The 14,586-nt window shown below is 48.7% G+C and overlaps 1 protein-coding gene across 1 annotated transcript; it reads left to right on the top strand.

The window, feature by feature from the left end:
- Positions 1-1,010: 1,010 nt before the first annotated feature.
- On the top strand, positions 1,011-12,827 carry sec62 (SEC62 homolog, preprotein translocation factor). The gene is made up of 8 exons (XM_084457821.1): positions 1,011-1,061; positions 4,469-4,577; positions 5,106-5,205; positions 5,926-6,157; positions 6,334-6,429; positions 7,747-7,807; positions 8,150-8,269; positions 9,212-12,827. The coding sequence occupies exons 1-8, from the start codon at positions 1,026-1,028 to the stop codon at positions 9,736-9,738; spliced, it is 1,281 nt and encodes a 426-aa protein (XP_084313947.1). The 5' UTR covers positions 1,011-1,025; the 3' UTR covers positions 9,739-12,827.
- Positions 12,828-14,586: the final 1,759 nt, after the last annotated feature.

Raw genomic sequence — 14,586 nt, 5'->3', positions numbered from 1 at the left:
CAGCATTATTCATGTTATTGGCCAACAGCAGACTTCTTGAAGTGTCTGGTAAGGCTCTAGGGGGCTCTAAGGCTCCTGTTTTTTTTGTTTTTTTTTACAATATTGAAGCAACCCCCCACCCCAAAAAATGATTTACCGACCCCATGTGCGTTTGACCCATTAATGGACATGACCATAAAAGTGAAGCCAAAATATCTCCATCGCCCCCTGGTGGTTAGTTGCGGTAGGCGTTAGGAGTCTGGTGTATTCACACTGTATAGGAGGCTAATAAAAATAACATTCATTTTGTAAGAAAGTGAAAACATTAAACAATAAGATGCTAATTGGGTCTCAATTAATATGTTTTTGTTTATTAAAAAAATTTTGTTTATTCAAATTCCGGCCCCCCACAGTGTCTGCTTCGAAAAAGTCTGACCCTTGGACAATAAATTATTAATGTGGCCTAGCTCTGGGCCAAATGGGCGCTTTTATCACAAAATGCAGCCCAATGTTCTGCCAACGCGAGAGCTCAAGCGGTCATTGCCCTGATCTGGCTTCTTTTGGGGGGAATAATATTGGGTCAATTTAGCTCAAGAGAAATAAACTCGGGATAAACGGGTTTAAACAAATGAACACAATCATTATTGTTATAGTATCAATAGTGTATAGTTTGTGGCGTTTGCCTGTTGGAACTCTCGCGATGCTTCAGCCCAGGACCTCACACGTCAGAAGAAGAGCGAGCTGGAGGAAACTCTCGCGATGCTTCAGCCCAGGAGCTCACACGTCAGAAGAAGAGCGAGCTGGAGGAAACTCTCGCGATGCTTCAGCCCAGGACCTCACACGTCAGAAGAAGAGCGAGCTGGAGGGAACTCTCGCGATGCTTCAGCCCAGGAGCTCACACGTCAGAAGAAGAGAGAGCTGGAGGGAACTCTCGCGATGCTTCAGCCCAGGAGCTCACACGTCAGAAGGAGAGAGAGCTGGAGGGAACTCTCGCGATGCTTCAGCCCAGGACCTCACACGTCAGAAGGAGAGCCAGCCTGAGGATCATGGCGGAACGCAGAAGACACAAGAAGCGGATCCAGGTATCTTCCCAAGCATAACCTCGCACCACCTGGGAGGGTGACCATTCTCACGGTCTCTGGGTGATACGAGGCGGTCATCATTATTCAGTATATGACATTTACCATGTTTAACAACTGCCTTGATCTCATCAATGAATCATCAGTGGGGAATCGATGCAGCTGATAGCTAGCTAGCTATGCTAGCCAGGGCTAGCCAGGTTACCAGGGCTAGCCAGGTTAGCCGTCTACTAGCACGGAGAACCAGCTAGCTAGCTATGCTAGCCAGGTTAGCTGTGTCTACTAGAACCAGCCAGGTCGAGGGGCTAGCGAGCCAGAGCTGACTGTTTCTGCAGGAAATAATTGTCATGCCACAAATAACTACTTAGTAATAGTAGTATACTAGTAGGCTATAATAAAACTAGCTAGCATTAGTGCTAGCTAGCACTAACGTTAATGCCAACAATAGCTAGCTAGTTAAAGCTCTCAGCAAGATAAGACTTGCCTTTGCTAGCTAGCCAGCTGTTCCCTAGCTAACCCTAACCCTAACCCTCACTAGCCAGCTGTTCCCTAGCTGACCCTAACCCTAACCCTAACTAGCCAGCTGTTCCCTAGCTGACCCTAACCCTAGCTAGCCAGCTGTTCCCTAGCTGACCCTAACCCTAACCCTAACCCTAGCCAGCTGTTCCCTAGCCCTAACCCTGAGGACAGCTTACAGACTGGGCCAGTTGAGTTTATGTAACGTTTATTGCACCAGACATGTCAGCCAGGGTCGTTAGCCAGCTCGCTGCAGTAACCAGCCATCAGCAAGAGTTCTGGGCCAATGTAAATCTCCACCTTCCAGTGTTTTGCAAGCTTTATACCAAGTACTAGCTTTCTACCAAGTAGTATCTATCTATCTATCTATCTATCTATCTATCTATCTATCTATCTATCTATCTATCTATCTATCTACCTACACACACACACACACAGGACATGTTGTTGATTTAGCCAAAACTGCAGCATGTGTGTTTATTAAGTACTTGCCATTGAACTTGTTCAGGTAGGCCTACATTCAGGTTTGTGTTCTCTGGAGCTGGAGGCCTCCTCTTTGAGGCAGAGCCATATCAGCTGCTGGTCTCTGCCAGGGAACAGCTGGTCAGCTTGTTATGTGACCGATGGACCTCACTTTTACATCCTTGCTGGGAGGGCTTCCTGTTTCTTACAGCATCCTCTCTGGAAGGTTCTTTACCCTGGCCTGTTACTGAGAACAAAGACTGGCTGAGATTTGGACATTTGCCGTTGTCAGCATAATATCAACATATTATCAGCAACAAACAGGTTGATTGTTTTTATTGCCTGTTAGATTGAACATTGAGAGTCAGAATCAGCTTTATTGCCAGCTAATCTTTATACATAGTAGGGATTTGTTCTGCTCACTTGGTGCTTAACATGGATGGAGACAACATTAGTCAGGGTGTAAGGACCAGACAGGACAGTGAAAAATACAAAATGGTGTGTGATGTGTGTATTATACAGTATGTGTACAATGTGTTAAGGTGTGTGCAGTGTTTTATATAGTGTGTGTGCCATTGTGATATGTGTGCATGTCGGTCATGTGCAAGTCGTGTAAAAGGGACCGAGTCGGAGGGACAGAGTCATAGGGGACAGAGTCATAGGGGACAGAGTCGGAGGGACAGAGTCGGAGGGGACAGAGTCGGAGGGGACAGAGTCATAGGGGACAGAGTCGGAGGGACAGAGTCGGAGGGGACAGAGTCATAGGGGACAGAGTCGGAGGGGACAGAGTCGGAGGGGACAGAGTCGGAGGGGACAGAGTCGGAGGGACAGAGTCGGAGGGGACAGAGTCGGAGGGGACAGAGTCGGAGGGGACAGAGTCGGAGGGGACAGAGTCGGAGGGGACAGAGTCGGAGGGGACAGAGTCGGAGGGGACGGAGTCGGAGGGGGACACAGGCCTTATTGATGAGGCTGGTGGCCGTGGTGTAGAAGCTCTCTCTTTGGCGTGAGGTCTTGGTCCTGATGGACTGCAGCATCCTGTCAGAGGGGAATGGTTCAAAGAGATTGAGGTCCCGGGAGATGATGGTGCCAGGGTTAGGGTTAGATGATGGTGCCAGGGTTAGGGTTAGATGATGGTGTTAGGGTTAGGGTTAGATGATGGTGCCAGGGTTAGGGTTAGATGATGGTGTTAGGGTTAGATGATGGTGTTAGGGTTAGATGATGGTGTTAGGGTTAGATGATGGTGTTAGGGTTAGATGATGGTGCCAGGGTTAGGGTTAGATGATGGTGTTAGGGTTAGATGATGGTGCCAGGGTTAGGGTTAGATGATGGTGCCAGGGTTAGGGTTAGATGATGGTGCCAGGGTTAGGGTTAGATGATGGTGTTAGGGTTAGATGATGGTGTTAGGGTTAGATGATGGTGTTAGGGTTAGATGATGGTGCCAGGGTTAGGGTTAGATGATGGTGCCAGGGTTAGGGTTAGATGATGGTGCCAGGGTTAGGGTTAGATGATGGTGTTAGGGTTAGATGATGGTGTTAGGGTTAGATGATGGTGCCAGATCTCAGGTGGTGTAGGTGATCTCAGGTGGTGTAGGTGATCTCAGGTGGTGATTTCAGGTGGTGTAGGTGATCTCAGGTGGTGTAGGTGATCTCAGGTGGTGTAGGTGATCTCAGGTGGTGTAGATGATCTCAGGTGGTGTAGATGATCTCAGGTGGTGTAGATGATCTCAGGTGGTGTAGGTGATCTCAGGTGGTGTAGGTGATCTCAGGTGGTGTAGATGATCTCAGGTGGTGTAGGTGATCTCAGGTGGTGTAGATGATCTCAGGTGGTGTAGATGATCTCAGGTGGTGTAGATGATCTCAGGTGGTGATCTCAGGTGGTGATCTCAGGTGGTGATCTCAGGTGGTGTAGATGATCTCAGGTGGTGTAGATGATCTCAGGTGGTGTAGATGATCTCAGGTGGTGTAGATGATCTCAGGTGGTGTAGGTGATCTCAGGTGGTGTAGATGATCTCAGGTGGTGTAGATGATCTCAGGTGGTGTAGGTGATCTCAGGTGGTGTAGGTGATCTCAGGTGGTGTAGGTGATCTCAGGTGGTGTAGATGATCTCAGGTGGTGTAGATGATCTCAGGTGGTGTAGATGATCTCAGGTGGTGTAGGTGATCTCAGGTGGTGTAGGTGATCTCAGGTGGTGTAGATGATCTCAGGTGGTGTAGGTGATCTCAGGTGGTGTAGATGATCTCAGGTGGTGTAGATGATCTCAGGTGGTGTCACAGCCTGCGTATGTCTAGCTGACCAGGGGAGGCTCCAGCGTTCTCCTCGGCTGACTGGCGTGCGTGTGTGCGTGTGCGTGCGTGTGTGTGTGCGTGTGTGTGTGTGCGTGCGTGTGTGTGCGTGTGCGTGCGTGTGTGTGTGTGTGTGTGTCTGCCCCTGCAGGAGGTGAGCGAGCCCACCAAGGAGGAGAAGGCTGTGGCCAAGTACCTCCGCTTCAACTGCCCCACCAAGTCCACCAACATGATGGGGCACCGGGTGGATTACTTCATCGGTGGGCGTCCGTCCTGTCCTCTGATCACCAGCCTGTTCTCCATCTGTTTGACCAGCCTGCTCATTTGACTTTGTGACCATAGAGCATGGCTGGCATACCTCATGAGACATCTGATTTGTTTACATTTGCATGTTCAAGGGATTTCCCCTTTGGGGATTATGAAAGTATTCCATCTGTCTATCTATCTTTCTATCTGTCTATCTGTCTATCTATCTTTCTATCTGTGTCTATCGATGTATCGATCCATCTTCAGTCACTAAAGATTTAATTGAGATTGAAGTTACTGGTCACTGGTGTTGACTGATTTTTAGCTGTGAGGTGCTTTAGAATGATGATGCACCCTGAAAACTGCTTGAATTTGACTTGTGAAAAGCTGTACGAACCCGTGATGGCAGTTCTTGTAAATGCTGTTTGCGCAGTAGTTTAGGATATGCAGTAGTTTAGGATATGCAGTAGTTTAGGATATGCACGTAGTTTAGGATATGCACGTAGTGTTCTGAATTGTGCGTGTGTGTTTGTTTGGGTTAGCTTCCAAAGCGGTGGACTGTCTGATGGACTCGAAGTGGGCCAAGAAGGGAGAAGAGGCCTTGTTCACCACCAGAGAGTCTGTAGTGGACTACTGCAACAGGTGAGCTGACTGGACTACTGCAACAGGTGAGCTGACTGGACTACTGCAACAGGTGAGCTGACTGGACTACTGCAACAGGTGAGCTGACTGGACTACTGCAACAGGTGAGCTGACTGGACTACTGCAACAGGTGAGCTGACTGGACTACTGCAACAGGTGAGATGACTGGACTACTGCAACAGGTGAGCTGACTGGACTACTGCAACAGGTGAGCTGACTGGACTACTCTAACAGGTGAGCTGACTGGACTACTGCAACAGGTGAGCTGACTGGACTACTGCAACAGGTGAGCTGACTGGACTACTGCAACAGGTGAGCTGACTGGACTACTCTAACAGGTGAGCTGACTGGACTACTGCAACTGGTGAGCTGACTGGACTACTCTAACTGGTGAGCTGACTGGACTACTGCAACAGGTGAGCTGACTGGACTACTCTAACAGGTGAGCTGACTGGACTACTCTAACTGGTGAGCTGACTGGACTACTCTAACAGGTGAGCTGACTGGACTACTCTAACTGGTGAGCTGACTGGACTACTCTAACAGGTGAGCTGACTGGACTACTCTAACTGGTGAGCTGACTCTGTCTCTGCGTCTGGAGAGCTGACTCTGTCTCGGCCGGCTGGTGAGCTGACTCTGATTGGCTGGCTGGTGAGCTGACTCTGATTGGCTGGCTGGTGAGCTGTGCTGATGCATGCTGGCTCTCTGCTTTCTCTCCAGACTGCTGAAGAAGCAGTTCTTCCATCGAGCTCTGAAAGTGGTGAAGAAGAAGCCAGAAAAAGACACCAAGAAAGAAAAGGAGAAAGAGAAGGAGAAAGAAAAGGAGAAAGAGAAGGAGAAGGCAAAGAGCGACAGCGGTAAAGAGGAGGAGAAAAAGGGGAAGAAGGACAAAGAGAAGAAAAAGGATACTGAGGCTTCAGATGTAAAGAAGGACAAGGAAAAGGAAAAGAGTGTATGTCGATTTATACTCTACTAGTGGGCATAGCAAACCCTAACCCTTAATTACTGAGATCTGTCTGTTCTGTAATAGATCAGACTTCTATACTGACTGATTTAACATGAGGAGGCTGGGAACATTGTGCATATTATTGAAGTTGACGGACTGCCTTCTGACTTGTGTATCTGCAGGATGACAGCCCTGGAACACCCAAGAAGAAGAAAGACGTGAAGAAGAAGTTCAAACTGGAGCCTCATGAAGACCAGCTCTTCCTGGATGGAAACGAGGTGAGTGGGCTGAGATCCCCGGAGACAGATGGAGACCTCCAGAGATAGAGACCTCCAGAGACGGATAGAGACCTCCAGAGACGGATAGAGACCTCCAGAGACAGATAGAGACCTCCAGAGACAGATGGAGACCTCCAGAGACAGATAGAGACCTCCAGAGACGGATAGAGACCTCCAGAGACGGATAGAGACCTCCAGAGACGGATAGAGACCTCCAGAGACGGATAGAGACCTCCAGAGACGGATAGAGACCTCCAGAGACGGATAGAGACCTCCAGAGACGGATAGAGACCTCCAGAGACGGATAGAGACCTCCAGAGACGGATAGAGACCTCCAGAGACGGATAGAGACCTCCAGAGACGGATAGAGACCTCCAGAGACGGATAGAGACCTCCAGAGACGGATAGAGACCTCCAGAGCTTAGTAACTGAGAGCAACAATGTAGGAAAATGTTAGGGGTGCTCCAAGATGATGAGCGTTTAGCGTGTTTCTCTTACTGGGAGGGCAGTAGAAGGCTCTTACTGGGAGGGCAGTAGAAGACTCTTACTGGGAGGGCAGTAGAAGGCTCTTACCGGGAGGGCAGTAGAAGGTTCTTACCGGGAGGGCAGTAGAAGGCTCTTACTGGGAGGGCAGTAGAAGGCTCTTACCGGGAGGGCAGTAGAAGGCTCTTACCGGGAGGGCAGTAGAAGGCTCTTACCGGGAGGGCAGTAGAAGGCGCTTACTGGGAGGGCAGTAGAAGGCTCTTACTGGGAGGGCAGTAGAAGACTCTTACTGGGAGGGCAGTAGAAGGCTCTTACCGGGAGGGCAGTAGAAGGCTCTTACTGGGAGGGCAGTAGAAGGCTCTTACTGGGAGGGCAGTAGAAGGCTCTTACTGGGAGGGCAGTAGAAGGCTCTTACTGGGAGGGCAGTAGAAGGCTCTTACCGGGAGGGCAGTAGAAGGCTCTTACCGGGAGGGCAGTAGAAGGCTCTTACCGGGAGGGCAGTAGAAGGCGCTTACTGGGAGGGCAGTAGAAGGCGCTTACTGGGAGGGCAGTAGAAGGCTCTTACTGGGAGGGCAGTAGAAGACTCTTACTGGGAGGGCAGTAGAAGGCTCTTACCGGGAGGGCAGTAGAAGGTTCTTACCGGGAGGGCAGTAGAAGGCTCTTACTGGGAGGGCAGTAGAAGGCTCTTACTGGGAGGGCAGTAGAAGGGGCTTACTGGGAGGGCAGTAGAAGGGGCTTACTGGGAGGGCAGTTGAAGGATGGAGATGATTTTGTCTGTGATCCAGATCCTGGAGCGCTCCTTTAAGACATGAAGTAAGATGTTCTCCTCTCTAGGTGTTCGTATGGATCTATGATCCAGTGCACTTCAAAACCTTCGCCATGGGACTGATACTGGGTGAGTGATGGTTTTTATTCACCATGGCACAGCTCTCTTTGTTGATGAGAATCAATTTGTTATAAGATGTTTGATTTACACAAATATTACATTATTATGCAATAATGCAGCAATGAAATCTGTGTGTGTGCGTGTGTGTGTTGGCAGGGATTGCAGTGATAATGAGATCTGTGTGTGCGTCGCCAGTGATAACAGTGGGATCTGTGTGTGTGTTGCAGTGATAACAGTGGGATGTGTGTGTGTGTGTGTGTGTGTGTGTGTGTGTGTGTGTGTGTGTGTGTGTGTGTGTGTGTGTGTGTGTGTGTGTGTGTGTGTGTGTGTGTGTGTGTGTGTGTGTTGCAGTGGTAGCGGTGATCGCGGCCACCCTGTTCCCTCTGTGGCCGGCGGAGATGCGCGTGGGCGTGTACTACCTGAGCGTGGCGGCCGGCTGCTTCGTGGCCAGCATCCTGCTGCTGGCGGTCGGTGAGCAACCACTTCCTCTCCTGACCCACATAAACACCTGGACTTCCTCTCCTGACCCACATAAACACCTGGACTTCCTCTCCTGACCCACATAAACACCTGGACTTCCTCTCCTGACCCACATAAACACCTGGACTTCCTCTCCTGACCCACACAAACACCTGGACTTCCTCTCCTGACCCATAAACACCTGGACTTCCTCTCCTGACCCATAAACACCTGGTCTTCCTCTCCTGACCCACATAAACACCTGGACTTCCTCTCCTGACCCACATAAACACCTGGACTTCCTCTCCTGACCCACATAAACACCTGGACTTCCTCTCCTAACCCACACAAACACCTGGACTTCCTCTCATGACCCATAAACACCTGGACTTCCTCTCCTGACCCACATTTAATTGCACTGCCTACATCATGGACACAGTCACCCATGTTCGGATGGGATGAGTAGATGAGGATGATACTGATACACGGCAGATAGAATAGTAAACGGACATGTTGCGATGCTTTAAAGGACAATGCTCGTTTTTGACAACCTGGACCTTATTTACGACATATTATAAGGCGTTTGACTCACCGAGATCACTTTGGTGTAGTTCGGAGGCATGTAGAAGAAATTTAAAATCCAGCGCGAGCCAGTATATGCATGTAATGGCGGTGGTGGGGGCACCGAGAATGCAGCTTCTAAAAATCTATTTTCTGCTGCGAAACGGTTGTTTTCATTAATCTGTCTTTATGAATCGCTAGTTGTGCTTACATAGAGCGTAGGCCTGTTGTGGTTTTTCACATGCCTCTGTAATATGATCTTTAGAAAAGTCTTTAGACACGAAATAGCTTCCTCACTTGCTCCAGCACGCATGCGCACAGCGTGCTGGAGCAACGACTGTTGAATTGCGTCAGTATGATTTTCCAGTCTGACCACTTCCTGTCTGTGCTCAGCCCGCTGCATCCTGTTCCTGTTCATCTGGCTGGTGACGGGCGGCCGGCACCACTTCTGGTTCCTGCCCAACCTGACGGCCGACGTGGGCTTCATCGACTCGTTCCGGCCGCTCTACACCCACGAGTACAAGGGCCCTCGCCTCAACCCCAAGAAGGGCTCTGAGGGCAAGATCGGTGAGGGGGCGGAGTCAGAGAGCACGGCCGCCCCGAAGGGCCACAAGTCCGACAGCGAGGAGAAGTCTGACAGCGAGAAGAAGGACGGAGAGGAGGAGGACGAAGAGGAGGAGGAGGAGGAGGGCAAGGGGGCGGGGCCGGAGGAAGCCGCGGGGGCGGAGCCTCCGTCAGACACGGACAGCGACCGGCGAGAGGAGGAGGGGTCACAGCACAGCAACGGAAACGACTTTGAGATGATCACCAGGGAGGAGCTGGAGCAGCACACAGAGGAGGAGAAGGAGGATGAAGAGGAGGAGGAGGAGGAGAAGGAGGAAGGAGAGCGGGAGACTACGCCCTTGTCTGTTCAAACATAGACGTTTCACCAAACCCCTCTCCCCCCGGTGCAACCAGCCTGTGATCCCAGGATGCTCGTCCCTCACCAGGCCCACCAGGCCCACCCCTGTGCTGGTTGAGATCTTCCGACCCCTGTCCTGTTCTGGATATTCACCACAGTGAAGAGAGACACGGCTCTGATGGACATGATGGAAACAGCCTTATCGAGGATTGGAATCCCCTTCTCTTCTTTCTTTAAACAGGTTTGGTAGAACTACTAGTAACAGACATGTTTACCTCAGAGAGCCGCCGCCCCCAGGCTGTTCTGCCTGTGAGCTCCCTCCCTCCCTCCCTGCCTCTTCTTCTGCTACTTTAGGAGATGAATCACCCATATCAGCCAGTTCACTGACTCACTATGTTAAGTGCTATGTCCATTTTAGCTACGTTGGCTTTTAAATGTTTTGTTTAGTTTTGTTTGCGAAGTCGAGTCCTCGTTCAGTCAGACGAGGGAGGCGGCTCTTCTCCTCGTTCAGTCAAACAGGAAGTCGGGCATCTCCCTCCACATCCTGAGTTTGTCATCTGTGTGATTGATTGGTACAATCAAGGTAAAGAGAGACCCTCCAGTCGTGGTGCCCCCTCACCCCCATGTTCCAGAGGCATGCTGGTCTCTCCTGGGCTGTCCCTCCCAGAGGCATGCTGGTCTCTCCTGGTCTGTCCCTCCCAGAGGCATGCTGGTCTCTCCTGGTCTGTCCCTCCCAGAGGCATGCTGGTCTCTCCTGGTCTCTCCCTCTTAGAGGCATGCTGGTCTCTCCTGGTCTCTCCCTCTTAGAGGCATGCTGGTCTCTCCTGGTCTGTCCCTCCCAGAGGCATGCTGGTCTCTCCTGGTCTGTCCCTCCTAGAGGCATGCTGGTTTCTCCTGGTCTGTCCCTCCTAGAGGCATGCTGGTCTCTCCTGGTCTCTCCCTCTTAGAGGCATGCTGGTCTCTCCTGGTCTGTCCCTCTTAGAGGCATGCTGGTTTCTCCTGGTCTCTCCCTCTTAGAGGCAGACCTGGTCTCCAGACTGCTGTCCCTCCATCTCAGGCAACGATTCAACTTAAAACAATTGACCAACCGTGGGGCCACGCCCCTGAAACTGATCTCTCCTAATCTGGACGGACCAAACCCTCTAGTTCCCCTTCCTGCCGAGGGCCTGGCTGAGGGGCGGAGCAGCAGGGAGTCTAGCTCTTCCAGGTACTTCCTGTTTCCTGTTTCCAATGAAACGATGGCTTGTCCGATTGTTAATGACTGTAGTGCAGCTCTGCGCCTCTCAGACCCGCGGCTGCTCGGCCAGTTAGACTCCTTTAAAAGAGTTCACCTTTCTTAGTTGATCATTTCCCCAAAGTTCGCACACATTTTGTGTTTCTATTTACTAATAGATTCAGACATATGAAGTGAATTAAATCCTAGTGCCAAACACAGACATGACGTGCATGCTGTTCCCATGAGGCTGGTGAACCTGCTCCTGTTCCTAAACGCTCGTGTCAAACTCCAAACCGTACGTCTTTTAAAGACGGTTCGGTTCAGTATCCAATCGTAAAGCTCATTCCCTAACCATGTGATGGTGTGGATGTGGATAGGCCGTGCAGAGCTGGTCGCCTTCCATTGTTATTCTAGTCAGACGTACTGTCCTCACTAAGACTGAGATACCAGTGAGTGGCCAGTGAATCCTCATCCACCGGCCGTGGTCCAGTACTCATCCGACCTGGCCGTGGTCCAGTACTCATCCGACCTGGCCGTGGTCCAGTACTCATCCGACCGGCCGTGGTCCAGTACTCATCCGACCTGGCCGTGGTCCAGTACTCATCCGACCGGCCGTGGTCCAGTACTCATCCGACCTGGCCGTGGTCCAGTACTCATCCGACCGGCCGTGGTCCAGTACTTGTCTAGTGGGTTTGGTGTGCTATATGGGGCTGGGTTTGGTGTGCTATATGGGGTTGGGTCCAATACTGTCCGGCAGTAGGTTTGCATTATTTTGATAGTCGTTTTAGAAGCTCATTTACTCATAGTGAGGACAATATTTAAGGAGAGAAATGTATCATTTATATATATGGATTCTATTGATATCAAATATACGTACATACATACATAACAGTCCAAGAAATGATGAACCAACTTGTTCAACTTGAACAGTATCCATGTTTTTGGTTGTTTTTACATCTTTTTTTTTCCCCCCAATGCGTTTCCAACACATTTTGTATGTTCTGCCATCGCTAGGCATACTGTCAAGTGTACTCTTTATTTTGGGATTTAAACATGGGATTCAGAAACTGTGGATATGTCATGTGATTATTGTGACAATTAACTTGTTTAAAAAATATATATTTTATACTGTTTCCAGTCAAATCTTTGTGTAGAAAGAAATGAATGGTATATAGCTAGTTGTAGTCATATGACTGCTTACTGAGAGTCCGCAGTCTGTTTCTCTGAGTAAGAAGTGAATAATGAGCGTTCTGGTTGGAGAACCTGATTGGCTGGCACAAGCCCAACAGCATGCAGCCGTTCTACAGGCCGGCCTGGTGGCGAGGCCTCATGTTCAAATAATAAACCATCAGATATTTAATTTAAAAAGCTGAATATGAGTTTGTCGTCCCAGACCTGTCCCCAAGAGTTTCCTGCTGCTGCTTCTTGGCTGAAGAGCCTCTTCCCCTCCAGCTCTCTCTCTCGCTCCGTCAGACTTCCCAGCTCCGCCATTCCTCAGACGTGCTTTTAGCACGGTACTGAAGTGCACACTAGCTTGTGTTTCTCCATGTATGTTTTCCTGAAACAGCTGATGCGTTACAGTGTCCTTTTGTCTTTGATAAAGTGTGCCGGTAGTTGTGTTATGATGATGAATATTTGGCAGAAATATTTCCTGAAATCTCAGATTGTTCTCGTGTTGCCCAGTAGTCGGTCTGTTAGTATTACTCTCTGCTGCTTCTCATCACGTTTGTGAAATGGATAGAAAATGAATTAAAGGAGTTAAAAATGCCGTCATGTTTTATCGCTCACATGTCTTCAGCCACTTAGCTGTCCACGTTTGGATCAATATCTTTTTAAGGATCAATATAATTTTAAGGACTGTCATGCAATATCGGAGTATAATTTAATTGGATGTCTGGAAGTATATCTGTATCTTATAATTGCAATAAAATATAGAAAGCATCGTCTCCTGGGGTGATTTTATAAGATGGTGGGAATGAGACATTGAATAAGTATGGAAAAGTTGGGCAAGACCGTCCCCTACATTAACTATGAACACGGTCTCTAAAGACTGTCCCCTACATTAACTATGAACACGGTCTCTAAAGACTGTCCCCTACATCATTAACTATGAACACGGTCTCTAAAGACTCCCCTACATCATTAACTATGAACACGGTCTCTAAAGACTCCCCTACATTAACTATGAACACGGTCTCTAAAGACTCCCCTACATTAACTATGAACACGGTCTCTAAAGACTCCCCTACATTAACTATGAACACGGTCTCTAAAGACTCCCCTACATCATTAACTATGAACACGGTCTCTAAAGACTCCCCTACATTAACTATGAACACGGTCTCTAAAGACTCCCCTACATCATTAACTATGAACACGGTCTCTAAAGACTCCCCTACATTAACTACATTAACTATGAACACGGTCTCTAAAGACTCCCCTACATCATTAACTATGAACACGGTCTCTAAAGACTCCCCTACATTAACTATGAACACGGTCTCTAAAGACTGTCCCCTACATCATTAACTATGAACACGGTCTCTAAAGACTGTCCCCTACGTCATTAACTATGAACACGGTCTCTAAAGACTCCCCTACATCATTAACTATGAACACGGTCTCTAAAGACTCCCCTACATTAACTATGAACACGGTCTCTAAAGACTCCCCTACATTAACTATGAACACGGTCTCTAAAGACTCCCCTACATCATTAACTATGAACACGGTCTCTAAAGACTGTCCCCTACATTAACTATGAACACGGTCTCTAAAGACTCCCCTACATCATTAACTATGAACACGGTCTCTAAAGACTCCCCTACATTAACTATGAACACGGTCTCTAAAGACTGTCCCCTACATTAACTATGAACACGGTCTCTAAAGACTGTCCCCTACATCATTAACTATGAACACGGTCTCTAAAGACTCCCCTACATTAACTATGAACACGGTCTCTAAAGACTCCCCTACATTAACTATGAACACGGTCTCTAAAGACTCCCCTACATTAACTATGAACACGGTCTCTAAAGACTCCCCTACATCATTAACTATGAACACGGTCTCTAAAGACTGTCCCCTACATTAACTATGAACACGGTCTCTAAAGACTCCCCTACATCATTAACTATGAACACGGTCTCTAAAGACTCCCCTACATTAACTATGAACACGGTCTCTAAAGACTGTCCCCTACATTAACTATGAACACGGTCTCTAAAGACTGTCCCCTACATCATTAACTATGAACACGGTCTCTAAAGACTCCCCTACATTAACTATGAACACGGTCTCTAAAGACTCCCCTACATTAACTATGAACACGGTCTCTAAAGACTCCCCTACATTAACTATGAACACGGTCTCTAAAGACTGTCCCCTACATCATTAACTATGAACACGGTCTCTAAAGACTGTCCCCTACATTAACTATGAACACGGTCTCTAAAGACTCCCCTACATTAACTATGAACACGGTCTCTAAAGACTCCCCTACATCATTAACTATGAACACGGTCTCTAAAGACTGTCCCCTACATCATTAACTATGAACACGGTCTCTAAAGACTCCCCTACATTAACTATGAACACGGTCTCTAAAGACTCCCCTACATTAACTATGAACACGGTCTCTAAAGACTC

This window comes from Borostomias antarcticus, assembly GCF_949987555.1.
Source record: "Borostomias antarcticus genome assembly, chromosome: 24".
Taxonomy (NCBI): Eukaryota; Metazoa; Chordata; class Actinopteri; order Stomiiformes; family Stomiidae; genus Borostomias; species Borostomias antarcticus.
Note: the sequence above shows the minus strand (reverse complement) of the source record. Positions and strands in the feature narration are given on the sequence as shown.

Excerpts from the sequence above, each read along its gene's own strand:
- sec62 (XM_084457821.1), top strand. The coding sequence starts at position 1,026 with ATGGCGGAACGCAGAAGACACAAGAAGCGGATCCAG. Across the intron at positions 5,206-5,925 it reads GTAGTGGACTACTGCAACAG|ACTGCTGAAGAAGCAGTTCT; the intron begins GTGAGCTGACTG and ends CTTTCTCTCCAG. Across the intron at positions 6,430-7,746 it reads TCTTCCTGGATGGAAACGAG|GTGTTCGTATGGATCTATGA; the intron begins GTGAGTGGGCTG and ends TCTCCTCTCTAG.